This window comes from Phyllostomus hastatus, unplaced genomic scaffold (genome assembly GCF_019186645.2).
Source record: "Phyllostomus hastatus isolate PE091 unplaced genomic scaffold, TTU_PhHast_1.1 phas_contig_37, whole genome shotgun sequence".
In the NCBI taxonomy this organism is placed as follows: Eukaryota; Metazoa; Chordata; class Mammalia; order Chiroptera; family Phyllostomidae; genus Phyllostomus; species Phyllostomus hastatus.
Window position 1 is genome coordinate 6,405,710 of NW_025333867.1, and position 15,974 is coordinate 6,421,683.

The 15,974-nt window shown below is 34.8% G+C and overlaps 1 protein-coding gene across 1 annotated transcript in view; it reads right to left on the reverse strand.

Moving 5' to 3' along the window:
- The window catches only part of LOC123820735, a 203,964-nt gene that overhangs the window by 44,296 nt on the left and 143,694 nt on the right, over positions 1-15,974 (reverse strand). Inside the window, exon 9 of the mRNA XM_045841664.1 lies at positions 14,300-14,514. Within this exon, the coding sequence (XP_045697620.1) occupies positions 14,300-14,514 (215 nt within the window). The remainder of the gene's footprint in view (positions 1-14,299; positions 14,515-15,974) is intronic.

Genomic DNA, 15,974 nt, shown 5'->3' on the forward strand with positions numbered 1-15,974 from the left:
GGGCTGGTTGTCAAGAGAACAAACCATGTGGTTAGAGAGTTTAAACTTTCAGTCTCACCCCATTTCATCTAGGAAGGACAGAGGAGCTAGAGGTTGAATCAATCACCAATGTCTTGTGATATAATCAATCATGCCTATGTAATGAAGCCTCCATAAAAACCCAAAAGAACTGGGTTCAGAGAACTTCCAGGTTGGTGAACTAGTGACAATTTGGGGAGACAGTGGAGCACTCAGAGAAAGCATGGAATTTCTTTGCCCTTTCCCTATACCTTACCTTATACATCTCGCTGTTCCTTGGTTATATCCTTTTTTAATAAACTGTTTCTCTAGTGAGTAAATGAGTTTCCTGAGTTCTGTGAGCCACTCTAGCAAATTAATCAACCCTGAGGAGTGAGTCATAAGGAATCTCTGATTTATAGCCCATCAGTCATAAGTACAGGTAACGACCTGGACTTGCAATTAGCATTCTGATTTAGAGGGTGTCATTGGAACCTCCAACTTGTAGCTGACTGGTCAGAAGCACAGGTATTAACCTGTTTTGAGAGTGGTGTCTGAGGTGGAGGGCAGTCTAATGGGACTATGGGACTGAGCCTTTTGTTGTGGAGTCTGATGCTATTTCCAGGTAAATGGTATCAAAATTTAGTTCAATTCTAGTACTTCCAGCTTGTGTCCCTGAGAATGGCTTGTTGGTATGGAGAAACTCTTCCTCTCACATACATACATACACTGGAAATTGGGTGTAGAACCAAATTAGGCAATTTCTTATAAAAGTAAATATACATACACTTACAACCCAGAAATCCTACTTTTAGGCATATATCTTAGAGAAATAAACAGTAAGTTCACACAAAAACTTATATATGATAATTATAGCAACCCTATTCATAATTGCCAAATATGGAAACAATCCATATATCCTTTACTGGCTGAACACATATACAATAGAGAGAGAAACTGTGGTACATCCATATAGTGAATATTATTCAGCCATGAGTAGGAATAAACTGTTGATACATAGAACAATTGAGATAAATCTCATAGGCATTATGTTGACAAAAAGAAGGCAATGTCACCAAAAGATTACATAATGTATAAAAATTTTGAAAAAATACAACTATACTCATGGTAATCAATTCAGTGTGTACCAGGGCTTATGAATAGGTGGTGGGAGTGAGGGAGTAAGGGTATGCTTAGAAAGATAGCACAAAAAAGTTATTTGGGATAATGGAATGGTTATTTATCCCTATCGTGGTGATAGCTATGTACATCTATGTATGTGCTAAACTACATAGGACTGTATACTCCAAAAAAATCAATTTTGTTGTAGATTAGCTTAAAAAATAAAATAAGTATACTTTTTGCTTGTCTTATTTCCACAAAAAGAGATCTGTAAGCCCAAAGGGCATTCAGAGCCATATTCATATATTCATTCAGCAAATATTTATTGAGAATCTATGATGTGTCAAATTTATATACACCAAGTACATGAGAAAGCAAAACAAATATCTCTGTCTTCATGGAGTTTGCAGTATAGCCACAGATCTTTATGGTGAATTTTCCAAGACTCAGCCAGGTAAATGGGGGTTTAGAGGTAGGAATAGATAATCCAAAATTGCCTAAGAAGTACATTAATTCACTCATTTGTTCAACAAATCTTTATTGAGCAATTGCTATGTGCCAGGCACAATAGTGAAACAAGCAGGCCTGGTCCCTACTGTCATGAAACATTTAGTCCACAAGGAGAAACTTATAAATGGGGAATAGATAATTGTTATGAAGGAAAAGAAGATTGGGATAAGTCAATCGATGCACTGATAGGGTTTTTTTAAAAAGGAAGTTTGAAGCTATATTATAAAGGATGAAAAGATAGCAGAAGTTAAAGACTCTTCCAGATAGAAAACATAGCATGAAAGAAAACCCCAAGGGGAAAATTACTTTGCTATATTTTAAGGAACTGAAGAAAACCAGAGCAATCAACAGCTACACATCAGTATTTCTTGCCTTTGGCTGAACATTCGAATTACCAGGAGGTGTTTGTTTTGTTTTTTTGTTTTTTGGAGGGGTGGGGTAGGGAGGGGTGTTTTGCTTTGGTTTATTTTGTTTTTTTAAAATAATATGTCCAGGTCCTACCCCCAGAGAATTTGATACATTTGTTCTGGGGCAGAGCCCAGACATGAGTATGTGCTGAGATTTACAGAAGATTCCATGTACAGGCAAGATTAAGAAGCACTATTTTATTAGGTTTGTTGAATAACAGATACAGGCAAATTTAAATTTATGTATGAATAGACTTATTTCAGAATTTGTTAATTCTGGTCAATTTTGATCAATTTGGGCCAATTTTGAGTGGAACTTAATGTTTTCTTTATTTGTTTTATTTTTTTGTTTTAGCTCTATTATATTTTTCCCTTACCATTTAGCCCCCTTATATCCAACCTCCCTCACAATCACCACACTGTTGTCCATGTCCATGAGTCTTAATGATCTTAATGATTTTTTTAAATCAGTTAGGTTGGGTGCTCTGTTTTTATACTGAAAATCTCACATAATATTAATTAAATTTATATCTGTGGTATAAAATATAATAACCAACACTTGCTCTTTGTTTCCTCTTATATATGATAATATTTACATTATAAGCAATGATGAGGAACCTCTAGTGAAAAAGAGACCATGGCATCATCAAATATCTATACTCCCAAAGAAGTACATTACAAAAATAGATGAATATCCTAATTGCAAAGGAACATGGCATGCATAGAGTAGCAATACAGAATCACTGGGTGAAGCAGAAAATCATCATATACCAAAGTTAAGATGTTATTACATGGTATATACATGATACCATTCTTATGGGAGCCTCAGGGTGTATATATTTGACCTCTATATCACTGATACATCTGCAAACAATCAAATCTGTTCCCAATCTTTCTTAATAACATTAAACTAAGAGTGACTGCTAGAATTGTCTCATACTCTAGGTAAATGCTTTTCTACACTCAGGTGGCTCAGCCTTTCCAGAGGTCTCAGAACCTAATTTCTGCATCCTTATTTTCTCCTCAAGCCAAAACCTATAGCAGCTGTGAAAGCAATAGCTTATCTTGAGAGAGACCAAAAGAAAAAATATTTAATAATATTACCATATTTAAAATTAGAATTCAAGCCCTAGCTGATGTGGTTCAATGGTTTGAGTGCTGGGCTGCAACCAAACAGTCGCTGGTTCCATTTGCAGTAAGGGCACATACCTGGATTGCAGGCCAGATTCCCAGTTAGGGGGCATGCTAGAGGCAACCACACATTGATGTTTCTCTCTCCTTCCCTTCCCCTCTCTCTAAAAATAAATAAATAAAATTTGTAAAATAAAATAAGAATTCCAAAAAATATTATTTTTGGTGACATTACTTTTTCCAAATTTCACAAAGGTATTTTAAAGATTGCTAGTGTTGCTTAATGTTTAAAACATTTTCTTGCATAGAAAATATTGGAGAGTTTTTTTAATCTACTCTGCATTATTTTCTCTTTTGTTCTTACCTCAGTGAAAGAATTATCCTTTCTCCTTCCCAGTCCTCACTTCTCTCTTCTAGCTTGCTTGTGATACGAAATCATCCCAACAATTTCCCCTTCCTCTTTTATTTTGAATCTATTCTCCTCCAAATTTTCCCTTTGTTTATGAAGTGAGAGGCAAGTGTCCATCCTAAAAATAGACAGCAAACCTTCCCTCAACTCATGAATCCATTAAGCTTGCTCTTGAAAAATCTCTCCTTCATCTTATATTCAATAGTATTTCCTATATGCTGCCTTCATTTCTTCTTTCTTCCTCCCTCCTGTGGTCATTGCAGATTGTTTTGTTCCCTCATTTCTTACATATTTTCTCAAAGAGCATCAAAATACACTTAATTGTCAAAGCAAACTGTCTTTTCATCTTTATCCTAGTTGATTTTTCCAGGGCCTTGCTAAGACAAAGTGAGGTTAATGCACCAACAGCATATGTACCACGTGGAAACTAGAGAATCTCAAGCCTACCTCAGACCCACTGAATCCACATTTACATTTTAACTAGATCCCTGGGTGATTTGTATGCATTTAAAGTTTGAGTAGTGCTGTTACAGAATATTTTGTTGATGTGACTACCTCTTTCTACTTGAGACAAAATTCCATGACCTCCGTGATGTCATACCTAAGGGTTTTTCTCCTACATTTTCAGATCACTCATTTCTTCTTCTCTCATCTGTCTCTTAAATTAAGGTTTTTCTACATTTTTTTTTCATTCTTCTTTTCCTTTGTAAACTCAATCATTCCTGTAGCTTTAGTCCTCACCTCTATCAGAATGACATCCATGTGTTTCTTCTGAGTTTTAAAATCAATCCATTTTCTTAACTCCATGCCAGTCATTTTCTTCTAAATTGTACTTTACATTCAGTTGATCTAAAACCACTGGTCAGCATTTATCTGAAACCAACTCTTTTAAATATCTCATCTCTAATAAGGGTAGAACTACTTTCCTGGATCTGAGATAGAAATTCTCTTGACTACAATTTTCATTTTTATTATGACATAACTGTTCACTTACCACTTCCTATTGATTCAACTTTAACATGTCTCTTAAATCTTCTTGACTACATCCCACTGCCACTATTCTACTGCAGGCCCTACTCATCTCTCCTTTGGGTTGATGCAAGGTCTTCCTTACTGGATTTCTTACGCAAATCCATCCCTTCATGAATGCTGGAATCCAAAGGTTCCTCATAGTTACCCAAATATTCTTGGCACCATTTTGACTTCTTAACTTTTCTTATGACTTTTCTTTTACCCCCCAAAATTTCCATCATGCTTGCCTTTTAAACTCCAAATTGTTTGTCCAAAGCACAGACTATCATCTTTGTCCTTGTCTTTTGGGTAAAAACACCCAGATTTTTACCCTGAAGAATTTACATCTATGCTTGCCTTTCCCAAGGACATGGTAGTGAAGTTAACATTCATTCCCTCAGATAGTACCAATATAGGATTTAAAGTAGGGTTATATTCAAAAGAATTTCAGGCAAATTTCAACTGCCCTCAAATGTTCACACATTTGTTTCTGGGAGTCTGGTAGCCTGTCTCACATGACTTCATAATCTACTCACTTTTATTGTCCCACAGTGGCCTCTGTAACAGCCTGAATTATAGAATTGTAATTATATGTATGGTAAGCCTTACTGTCTTACAGGATAGTATGTGCTATTATAGATAGTATTCTTTCTTGTCTTACAGAAATTCAATGAAAAGTTTTTCTCTTTTAGCAGGTTGGAGAGTGCTTCCATGCAGTTCCTTTCTTCCTGGGTTTCCCACAATAACATGCCTGAGATAGAAAAGCAATCTGATTGGCATACATTTCCCAAAATTGCCCATTGCACCTAATAACTGTAAGTATCTGTTATTAAGCCAATTATGTCTGCTTCACTTCTCCAAGTTTGGTATCTCCCAGAAAGCTTGCTGGTCCTGCAGGTAAAAAAGTGCTGATGGGCCCTCCCATCTTCTGTTTGACATGTGTGAAGTAGCCTGGAACTCAAGTAAACCCTTGGGATCAGGGATTTCATGTTATTTTGGTTAATAATCCCACAACATTTAGAAGTGTGCTTGATGGTAGCAAAATAAAACTCTCTTGTATTAAATTCTCCATCACAAATCATATATAGATCTTGCCAGAGACCATTGTTAATTCAATGTAGGCACATATAAAACAAAATAATCAAACATAACAAATATTTCCCCATTTTGCTTCTTAAAAGGAAAACAGCCTAAAAGAGGTAATAACCCAAAAGTTATATTATAGTTCTTTTCTTCCAGCCTTTCATAATTATTTTTTGGCTGAGGCATCTACCTATTTGCAAATCCAATCACCACTTAAATCATCAACTATGAGATTAAATACAGAATCTTCTTAGGGTGTGTGCATGTGTGTGCTGTGTGTGAGTGTACATGCATGTACATGTGTGTTTAGAAGTGAACATTAAAGTCACTTTTTCCATGATCAGGGGGCTGTAGTAGATTCTCCAGATTACATCTGGAGCCTATCAGTGTGGGACAGCTTGTGGAAGATCATAAACATATTTTTCAGATAGAAATGTTGCAGCCATGAACATATACCACGTGGTTACCCTTTCCCTAATGTTTGCTCCTTTAATTGTAAATAGCCAGAAAGCCATCAAGCCAGAGTTTAATAAACTTTTAATTTGAAATGAATTACCACATGTTGTGTTTGTTTACCCATTATTAAATCTCTTAGCAACATATCAGTGGCAGAAACAGCATACTGTATCACAGCCCTGATATATTAGAAAACAAACCCATGGGGGATATTAACAACTAATAATATGTTTAAGAATCATCTGAGAAAAATAAATATAAGCAATGTACCAGACAAATATTCAGAGAGTTTTCTTATGTTTTATTTTTATGTATATTTATTCCAAATTGTAGTAAAATATCCCTGTACAGTCTTTGAATATGAGGCTTCAGTCTCTGAGCTCAGAGCAGAGCAAATGATAATTGGCCTTTTCCAGAGCATTTTCCTAAAGCATGAAATATTCTTCCTCATATGGTATATAGTGTTCTCTTATTGAACCTGTCAGTATTCGTGTTTCTTAGAGTGTCACCTGTCTTCCTTAATGGAAAATGGGAGCTGCATTTTAGAAGCCAAGTTCAGAGCACAGTGCAGTAGGTATGGAAAATATAGCCACAGTACCTAAGGAAAAATTAAAAAGTAAAAATGATCTGGTAAAAAGTGGTCTAAAAGTAAGTGCTTCTAATCTTCTGTTCAGTATCTTAAAACTAGGTAAAATATCAGTATCACTGAAATATTATTACTAAGTCAAAACCTACTTTCTCAAAGTTAAAAATTCCAAAATAAGACTTTATTAGCTCCATGCTTAAATCTAAAATATGGAAGGGAACAAACAAAAAAAGGAAGAAATAAAGAAAGACATCCACACTGCAAATGTCCATTCTTTAGTATCTCACATAGTGCCTTCAGAGTTGACAGGGCATTTAAAATTAATATTTAAACAAAAATTGATTATAATGTTCTCTATTTTTTTATCTAATGAAATCATGATTATCTATTTTCTTGATTTATTAATTCTGTCTTAGGAAGATGATCTTCCACTATTAGAAATGGTTTGGATTTTTTCTTTCCCTTCTCCAGCTCAGTTTCCCAGGTTACAGAAATGATATTCTAAAGTTACTTTGTTTTCACAGAAAGAAGAATCTCAGACCCCCTCGATGGAAGCCTGACTGATTCAACACAAAGACAGGAAAGACATTGGGTAAAAGTTATTCTCCTACAGATACAACTGAGTGAGATTTAATCACAACACCACAGTGCCACAGTGTCCTCAGAAGAGCTACCCCATGAAGCCATGCGGAAAGAGGCTCAACCTGACATTGGCTGGCATTTGATGGCACTCTCTAGCCTTTCAAAGACTGCCACTGCCTTAGGCTTATTGTATGCCCCTACCTCCCCACTTTCCCCTTATTCACATGGAGCATATTGTCAACAGCACAACTATTGTTATCCACCTAGGATACTTGCATCTAAAATAGAAAATTAAAGCCTTAAACCTATTAAATTCCAACAAAGAATGCTTTAAGTCAGCTTAAAGTTGTGCATTTTGAGGACTGCTAGCTCTACTCATTATCCTCCAAAACCAGATCATGATGTGGGTCACCTCTCACCTTCTCTGACTACAAGCAAAGCAAATCCAAGTTCTCAAGTATGAGAAACAATACATTTTAATCACATTGCTTTATAACCTATATTTATTGGCATTTATTACCTAGTTTCACTATGTATCTTATTTCTCATTTATTTTCACAAATACTTGTCTAAAGCCAGTTGGCATAATTTAATATATGAATTCTGTGCATAAAATTTCAAAACGTTTTCATGTATATGTGGCTCTAAAAAGTGACATTTAGTTCTCTGGAGGTGGTGGTATCTTCATAATCATTAGCTGATGGTAGCGGTTTACACAAAGGGAAACAGGTCAAGTGTGGATATGGAAGCCCAGGGCTTTTACTGGACCTGCCTCTTAGCGAAGGAAGCAAGGACTCTAGAAATTGAGCCTAGCAACCAGTGGGGTTTTACTTGAACCAACAAGGCATAATTTCTAAGAAATTTGGAAAACTCCAGTCATAAGAAACATTTATCACTGGAGAATGAACATGAAGCTCTGTGTGGACCAGCTGGTAGGCAAAACAAAAACAGAAGGCAGATGTCACCTAAAAAGTCAAATAACACAGGTTTTGGGTGTGGTCATTATGGTAGAAACAACATCCTTACACAAAACATTGCTGTTTCCTTAAATTATTCCCTAACCCAGCACTTCTATCACTCTCATTCTCTCCCTGGTTGAACTCAACCATGCCAGCTACAGTTCATGTGTTTATGCCTCTGTAATAGACATATTTTCCTTTCCTACTCTCCACTCTTTCCTGAGCTTCACATACATTTCCCCAAAGATCCCCTGAACATTGTACTTGGATGCAATATAATAACAGTAGGTCCAAAGTCATTAGGAAAAAACATGAGTTTTTTCCTAATCTTGCCCCTCCCTCTTTTACTTCTTATCATATGCTGTTTGATATTCGTATCAATCAACAAACCCATGCTAAAAAATTAGGAATTATCTTTAATTATTTCTTGCCATCCATATCCAGTTAATCAACAGGAACATTCTTTTTTTTTTAAAGATTTTATTCATTTATTTTTAGGGGGGGAAAGGAGGGGGATAGAGAGAGAGAGAGAAACATCAATGTGCGGTTGCTGAGGGTTATGGCCTGCAACCCAGGAATGTACCCTAGCTGGGAATCGAACCTGGGACACTTTGGTTCTCAGCCTGCGCCCAATCCACTGAGCTATGCCAGCCAGGGCTAACAGGAACATTTTTATCCTTAGTTCTATGGTCAGTTGTATTGTACCTCTTTATTATTTTATAAATATATAGTCTCTTCTCCAACTTGAACATCTCTGCTTTAATTCAGGTCCTCATCTGTTGCCTGTACTATAAACTTTGTTCTATAAACATTTTGTTTCTAGATATGCCCTCCTCAAATAAACCCTCCTAAAAATTTTGAGAGGGATCTTCCTAAAATAGAAAGTGCAATACATCACTTCCTTTCTTAAAATCCTTCAGTGGCTACTCACTTAATAGCAATCTCTCATCCTCACAATAGATATAAAAAGACAGTGGATAAAATAGTGAGGAAAAATTATTACTGCCCTAGAATTTTATACCTGAATAAATAATATATCAACAGTTGAAAAAATAATGATTTCTCAGGCATATATAATAGCTAAAATAGTTGTCCATTGACAGAGCCGAACTCTAAATAACAATTACTAAGTATTTATTTCAACAAGAAGGAAAAGGGAACCAGAGTGAAGACAGACTATATTAAAAATATCATGAAGTACAGATATTGACCAAATGTGCCAGTAAATTTATTTTCTATAGAGAATAAAAATATAACTACTTTTTTTTGCTTAATTAAAAAAAGAAACTGAAAGCCTAGCCCATACTAGTGTGAGAGTACCTGGAGGTGTTTAATGGGTAGTTAAAAGTGCACCAAAAGCCCTTGCCACAGTCACAAAGAGAAGCACCAAATAAACCCAGATTTGTAAAGATAACTTATATTTAAATATTTAGATGACAAAATTAAGGATAATGTCTATAATAATTAACAATAAAAATTATATATTATAAACAGCAGAGGATAAATAGGATAAAGATAATTATTTTGGGTTAAAAGAAATTCATAAAAAAAGCATTTTTGAATGCAAAGATATAGAAGACAAAATGCAAAATAAAGTGTTATTAACAAGTACAACTATAACAGAAAGCAATAATTACAAAAAATTAAACTTACCTATTAAAATACACATTATCTACTTGTTATGAACACAAAAATAAATCTAAACTTATGCTGCTAAGACATACCCAAAAGAGCACTGCAAATGAGTTTTAATTTTTAAAATATAGCATAGAGAAATAATATATTCATTCCATGAGAACATTTATCAAAAAAGCAGATAGTAGTATTAATAACAGAATTACTAGAATATAAATGCAAAAACATTTACAGACATATAGAAGTAAACTATCTATATGAAAGAAATAGTAACACCATAAAACTTTAACAATCATAAACTCCTGAATTCACTTAACAACAGATTTAAAATATATAAAGCAATATCTGACAGAATTACAGGTAAAAATGAATAGAGCCCATCATATTTGGTGATTTTACCCATAACTATCAGATAAATAAACACTAAAGATAAATAAGTTAAGCTTTCATATCAAGGAGTTTTTTAAAAGTAACCCAAATAAAACCTGAAGAATATAGGAGTAAGGAAATAATTAAGCTAAGAGTATAAATACATAGAAAACAAAATATCAATAAATAGTCTTAACAGAAGCAAATGAGCTGTTGTATGTTTTTTAAAAAAATAATGAAAATATAAAACTCAAGTAGGACTGATATAGAAAAGCAAAATGTCATGCACTAATTCATGTGAGTAATTAAAAGAGTAATATAACTACAGATTTAGCAGTATTTCAAAATTATAATTACATATATTTACTTATCTATTGAGTAGTGCACAAAAAATTGTTAATTTACTCAAGGGAGAAGAATTAGGTTGCTGGGGGTGACAGCAGTGGGAGGCAGATTTTATTTTGAACAATTGTGAATGTATCATCTAGCCAATAAGAGTACTGCAAAAGGAAATAATTTTAAAATAAAATATAATACTATGAATAAGTTAATCCAATTAGTTTTTTAATATATTTTACTGATTACACTAGTACAGTTGTCCCATTTTTCCCTTTTTATTCCCCTCCACCCTGGACCTACCCTCCCATCAGCATTCCCCCACCTTAGTTCATATCCATAGGTCATACATGGGCAATACATAAGTTATTTGGCTTCTACATGTCCTACACTATTCTTAACCTCCCCTGTCTATTTTGTACCTACCATTTATACTTATTCCCTGTACCTTTTCTCCCTGCTCCCGCTCCCTACTGATAACCCTACATGTGATTTCTATTTCTGTAAATCTGTTCCTGTTCTAGATGTTTGCTTAGTTTGTTTTCATTTTTGTATTTTAGGTCCAGGTGTTGATAGTTGTGAGTTTGTTGTCATGTTAGTGTTTGTATTTTTGGTCTTCTTTTTCTGAGATAAGTCCCTTTAACATTTCATATAATAAGGGCTTTGTGATGAACTCCTTTAACTTGACCTTATCTGAGAAGCACTTTATCTGCCCTTCCATTCCAAATGAAAGCTTTGCTGGATAGAGTAATCTTGGATGTAGGTCCTTGCCTTTCATGACTTGGAATATTTCTTTCCAGCCCCTTCTTGCCTGCAAGGTCTCCTTTGAGAAATCAGCTGACAGTCTGATGGGAATTCCTTTGTAGGTAACTGCCTCCATTTCTCTTGCTGCTTCTAAGATTCTCTCCTTATTTTTAATCTTGGGTAATATAATTATGATGTGCCTTGGTGTGTGTTTCCTTGGGTCCAACTTCTTTGGGACTCTCTGAGCTTCCTGAACTTCCTAAAAGTCTATTTCCTTCACCAGATTGGGGAAGTTCTCTTTCATTATGTTTTCAAGTAAGTTTTCGATTTCTTGTTCTTATCTTCTCCTTCTGGCACCCCTACGATTCAGATATTGGAATATTTAAATTTGTCCCAGAGGTTCCTAAGCCTCTCCTCATTTTTTTTTAATTATTGTTTCTTCATTCTGTTTTGGTTGAATGTTTACTTCTTGCTTTTGCTCCAAACCATTGATTTGAGTTCTGGTTTCCTTCCTGTCACTGTATGTTCCCTGTACATTTTCCTTTATTTCACCTTTCATATACTTCACTTTTTCCTCTATTTTGTGACCATAATCAACCATTTCTGTGAGCATGCTGATTACCATTGTTTTAAACTGTGCATCTTATAGGTCGGCTCTCTCTTCATTGCTTAGTTGTATTTTTCTGGCACTTTGATCTATTTTTCCATTTGGGCCATTTTTTTTCTTGGCATGCCTGTAAGAGGTTCGTCCTTAGGTAGTCACCAGGGCGGGGCAACCCAGGTCACTGTTGTGGCACTGTATGTGGGGGAGGGGGTTGAGAGAAAACAATGCCTCTTGCTTGGCTCTCCACAGGCTTTCAGTCACTTTCCCTGCAACCCACAAGCAAATTGGGCCCTTCTGGTGCTGATTCCCAGGCGAGTGCTTTTGTGTATATTCTAGGACCCTGTGAGTCTCTCCAACGAACTCTATTGTGAGGGTTCCCCATGCTGGAACCCTGGGTTGTGGAGTCTGTCTCACTCCCCAGTTGTTCCTCCCAGTTTATCTGCACGTGAACTTGGGACCGCCTAGTCTGCCAGCCATTGCCTTGCTTGTGAGTCCTCTCTACCCCAGGTGCCCATCTCCACCCCTCCTACTGAATGTTTCTCCTTTAACTCATTGGTTGTCAGACTTCTATACAGTTTGATTTACTGGCAGCTGTGGTTATTTTTTGTTTTTAAATTTGTTATTGTCCTTCTTTTGGCTGGGCGAGGAAGCACAGTGCATCTGCCTATGCCTCCATCTTGGCCAAAAGTCCCAATTAGTTTTTTAAATGAATTAATAATAGAGCAATTAAATAACAATGACAATCAAAAATTGAATCTAAAATCAAGTATTTCCCACCACTCATCCCACTTTAAAAACAAAAACAAAAACAGCACCAGGACACTTATAAGTCAACGAGGGGGAAAAAAGTGATCCAAAGGAAAAGTGGACACAGTATAAGAGCAAGCAATCCACAAAATATAAAACCATGGTCAACAGAAATATGTGGAACAAAATGTTCAACCTTACTTGTTTTCGAGGAAATTCTAATTAGAATATATGGTATCATTTCACTGTAAATGAACTGGCAAAACTGACATTAATAAGAATTGGTAGAATATGAGCCAGATAAAGTCTCCTACACAGCTATTATGAGGGTAAACTAACACAACTACTTTGGATGGCAAACATTTATACCACATTTGAATGTGCTATAAATTTAAGAAGGGTATGCCCTGTGGGTGATTCAGTGTTCCTCTCCTGGGTCCATATACTCTAGTGATATTCACAACCACGTTCCCAAGAAAGACAAATCCAAGAATATTTATTGGACCCTTGTTTACAAGAGAGTAAAACTGAGAACAATATAAATAAAAATAATAAACAAATTTTGCTACAATCATGTAAAGAATTCAATAGAGCAATGAAGTCAATAAACCAGAAATCTATAAAATATGTGTCATGTATGTGTATAAATCTCAAAGATAATGTTGAGAGAAAATAAAGCTACAGAAAATGTAAAGTGTGGTATATTTATATAAACTTTTAAAGCAAAAAAATATATGTATTGTTTATAATTACATACACATGTAGGAAATGTATGAAGGATTAGTAACATTTCTAAGAGGTCTGGGATACAACCATGCTTCAATTTACAGAGAGCTTTCATTACACGTAATATGTAAATTTTAAAAGAAAAAATGTAAAGCAAATATGGCAAAATAGCAAGAATGGACAAAGCTGGGTACTAGGTACCAGTATATGTTATGCTATGTTCTGTACAGTATGTTTATAATATTTGATAATTTCAAAGAATAAACTTCTCACAGTGCTTGGCACATTAAAAACATGCAATACATGTGATTATTATTACTAGTAATACTTCCAGTGTTAGTTTGATGCTGATGATACTATAATTGCTATTATCACTGCAACTACTAACAGTCTACCCCCTACAAGTATTACTAATATAAAATAATTATTTTGCAAAAAAATAATTGAAACTTGTTCACATTGAATATTTCAAAGGACATTATTTGCTTATTTAACACTTGATTAAGCCAACCTTTAAAAACAGAGACTTATTTAATAAACTGTATTATCTAGGAACCTTTTTCTCAGAATATTTTCTCTTTCATAGTCATTTGTTGATTATCACTCTTACAGGCATGCAAGAAAAATTAAAATCTATAACTAAGAGTCAAAAAAAGTAAAATTATCTCCCAGAAAACAAAAAACTTACATTTTCATGAAGTAATCTTATATTTAATTACATGATTAATAGTTATTTAATATGAAAACAAACATGCTTACATGATTATCTTCTCCTTAAACAGCATGGTATAGAAAGAAATGCATTAATAATTAAAACATTACCTAGTTTTATGTATTATAACACAACTTGAAATATTAGTAAGAGAATACAGAAAACAAGTCAACTTACCCTGTGGAGAGTGTAAGGAGGATTTAACGTTATTATTCACTGATGCACAAATGCTTTTCTCTTTTTCTTTCCCTGAAAGTCCAGTTGTACTTTCCACACCTGATTCTGTATTCCCTGCTTCAGCCTTTAAACAAACTGGAAATTCAGGGGTAAGCTGAATATGTCTCACGTGGGTTTTTTGATCATTCAAACACACAGGAAGTTTAATTACCTATTAAGAAATAAATGTTATCAAAATATTTGAAAATATTATGTATGCAGGTAATTTTCTCTGGAACAATGATACAATTCACAAAATCCAAAAGGTCAATTATGAAGTCAGTTTATCAAACTTTATTACTTGTTTTTGTTTGGTTGCTTTACAAAAAATAAAGTATTTTGTATTAACAGTTTTGCATAATTGTTTCAGCTATTGCCATTGTTCTGTATGTTTATTAGTGTTTTCTTTGTTTTACTTTATATTTTAATTTCTTCTTCCAAATAACGTTGTCTAATATTCATATTGAGATGGAATTAGCAAATATTCATTAACTATTTGTTATCCCCCCAAAACATTTTAATTTCTAAAATAAGTAACAATAAAGAATTTAGTGGTGACTATACAGGTTTTCAGTGCAATTTTTTAGACTTTTCTCTGTTTAAAATATGAATAATAAAGGACTTAGAAGAAAATAATCAATGACATGGGAAATGAAATACTCAGAAAAGTGAGACATCAATAGAAAAGATTTTATGGGAAAAGTAAAAGTCTGTCTTGCTTGCATAATTTTCTCTCTCATTATTTTTTTCACACATGCTGTGGAGGCTGAATCAGAGTAGTTGTCCTGTCCCCTCCTTCATGCCCAGGATCATTAACCTGAGTTTGATCACTGATAACACTATGGCAAAACACATGAGGTCATGGCCAAGCCACATTGTCCTGGTTCTGCCAGCCCCTCTCAGACTAGAAATTTCTGTCCCATAACAGACATGGGGGGAAGGAATCATCAGGATTTATTTGACTAAATTTGTTTCCTTTAATCTCTTCTAAGGCTGTGTTGCAAGTAATACTTTTCTGTTCCAATATCTATTCTTTCTGTCTCCCATTCTAAGTTACTCTTTTTCTGAGTAACTCCAAAATGAGTACTCAAATTTACATTTATTTTTTCAGAAACATTTGCATTTAGGAAAAGTCACATCAGAAAAATCCACATACAGTTATGTGCCACATAACATTTCAGTTAATACTGGATTACATACAATGAATTCTGTCTGGAACAAGTCCAGCCATTGCAAATATAACAAGAATAGTTTGTGGACATCAATGCAACCTGGCAGCCATGGAGAGTAGACTGGAATGCACATGTGTAAACAATGACAACTTCAGTGTGCTAGTCAACAGGGGCGGTAGATGCCATTGAGTGGTCATCTCATTCAACATAACTGAACAAGTAGAGCAACAAATCTGCATCAAATTTTGTGTGAGGCTTGAACATTCCTTTGCAAAAACTATTCAGATAATTCAGAAGGCCTCAGCTATGGGCAACTGGTGACTGGCAGCTTGCCTGCTCATGATCATATCTTGTGCAGAGTTTTTTTGCAAAACATCAAATCACCCAGGTGACTCAGCCCCCCACAGCCTAGATTTGGCACCCTGTGACTTCTGGCTTTTCCCAAAACTAAAATCACCTT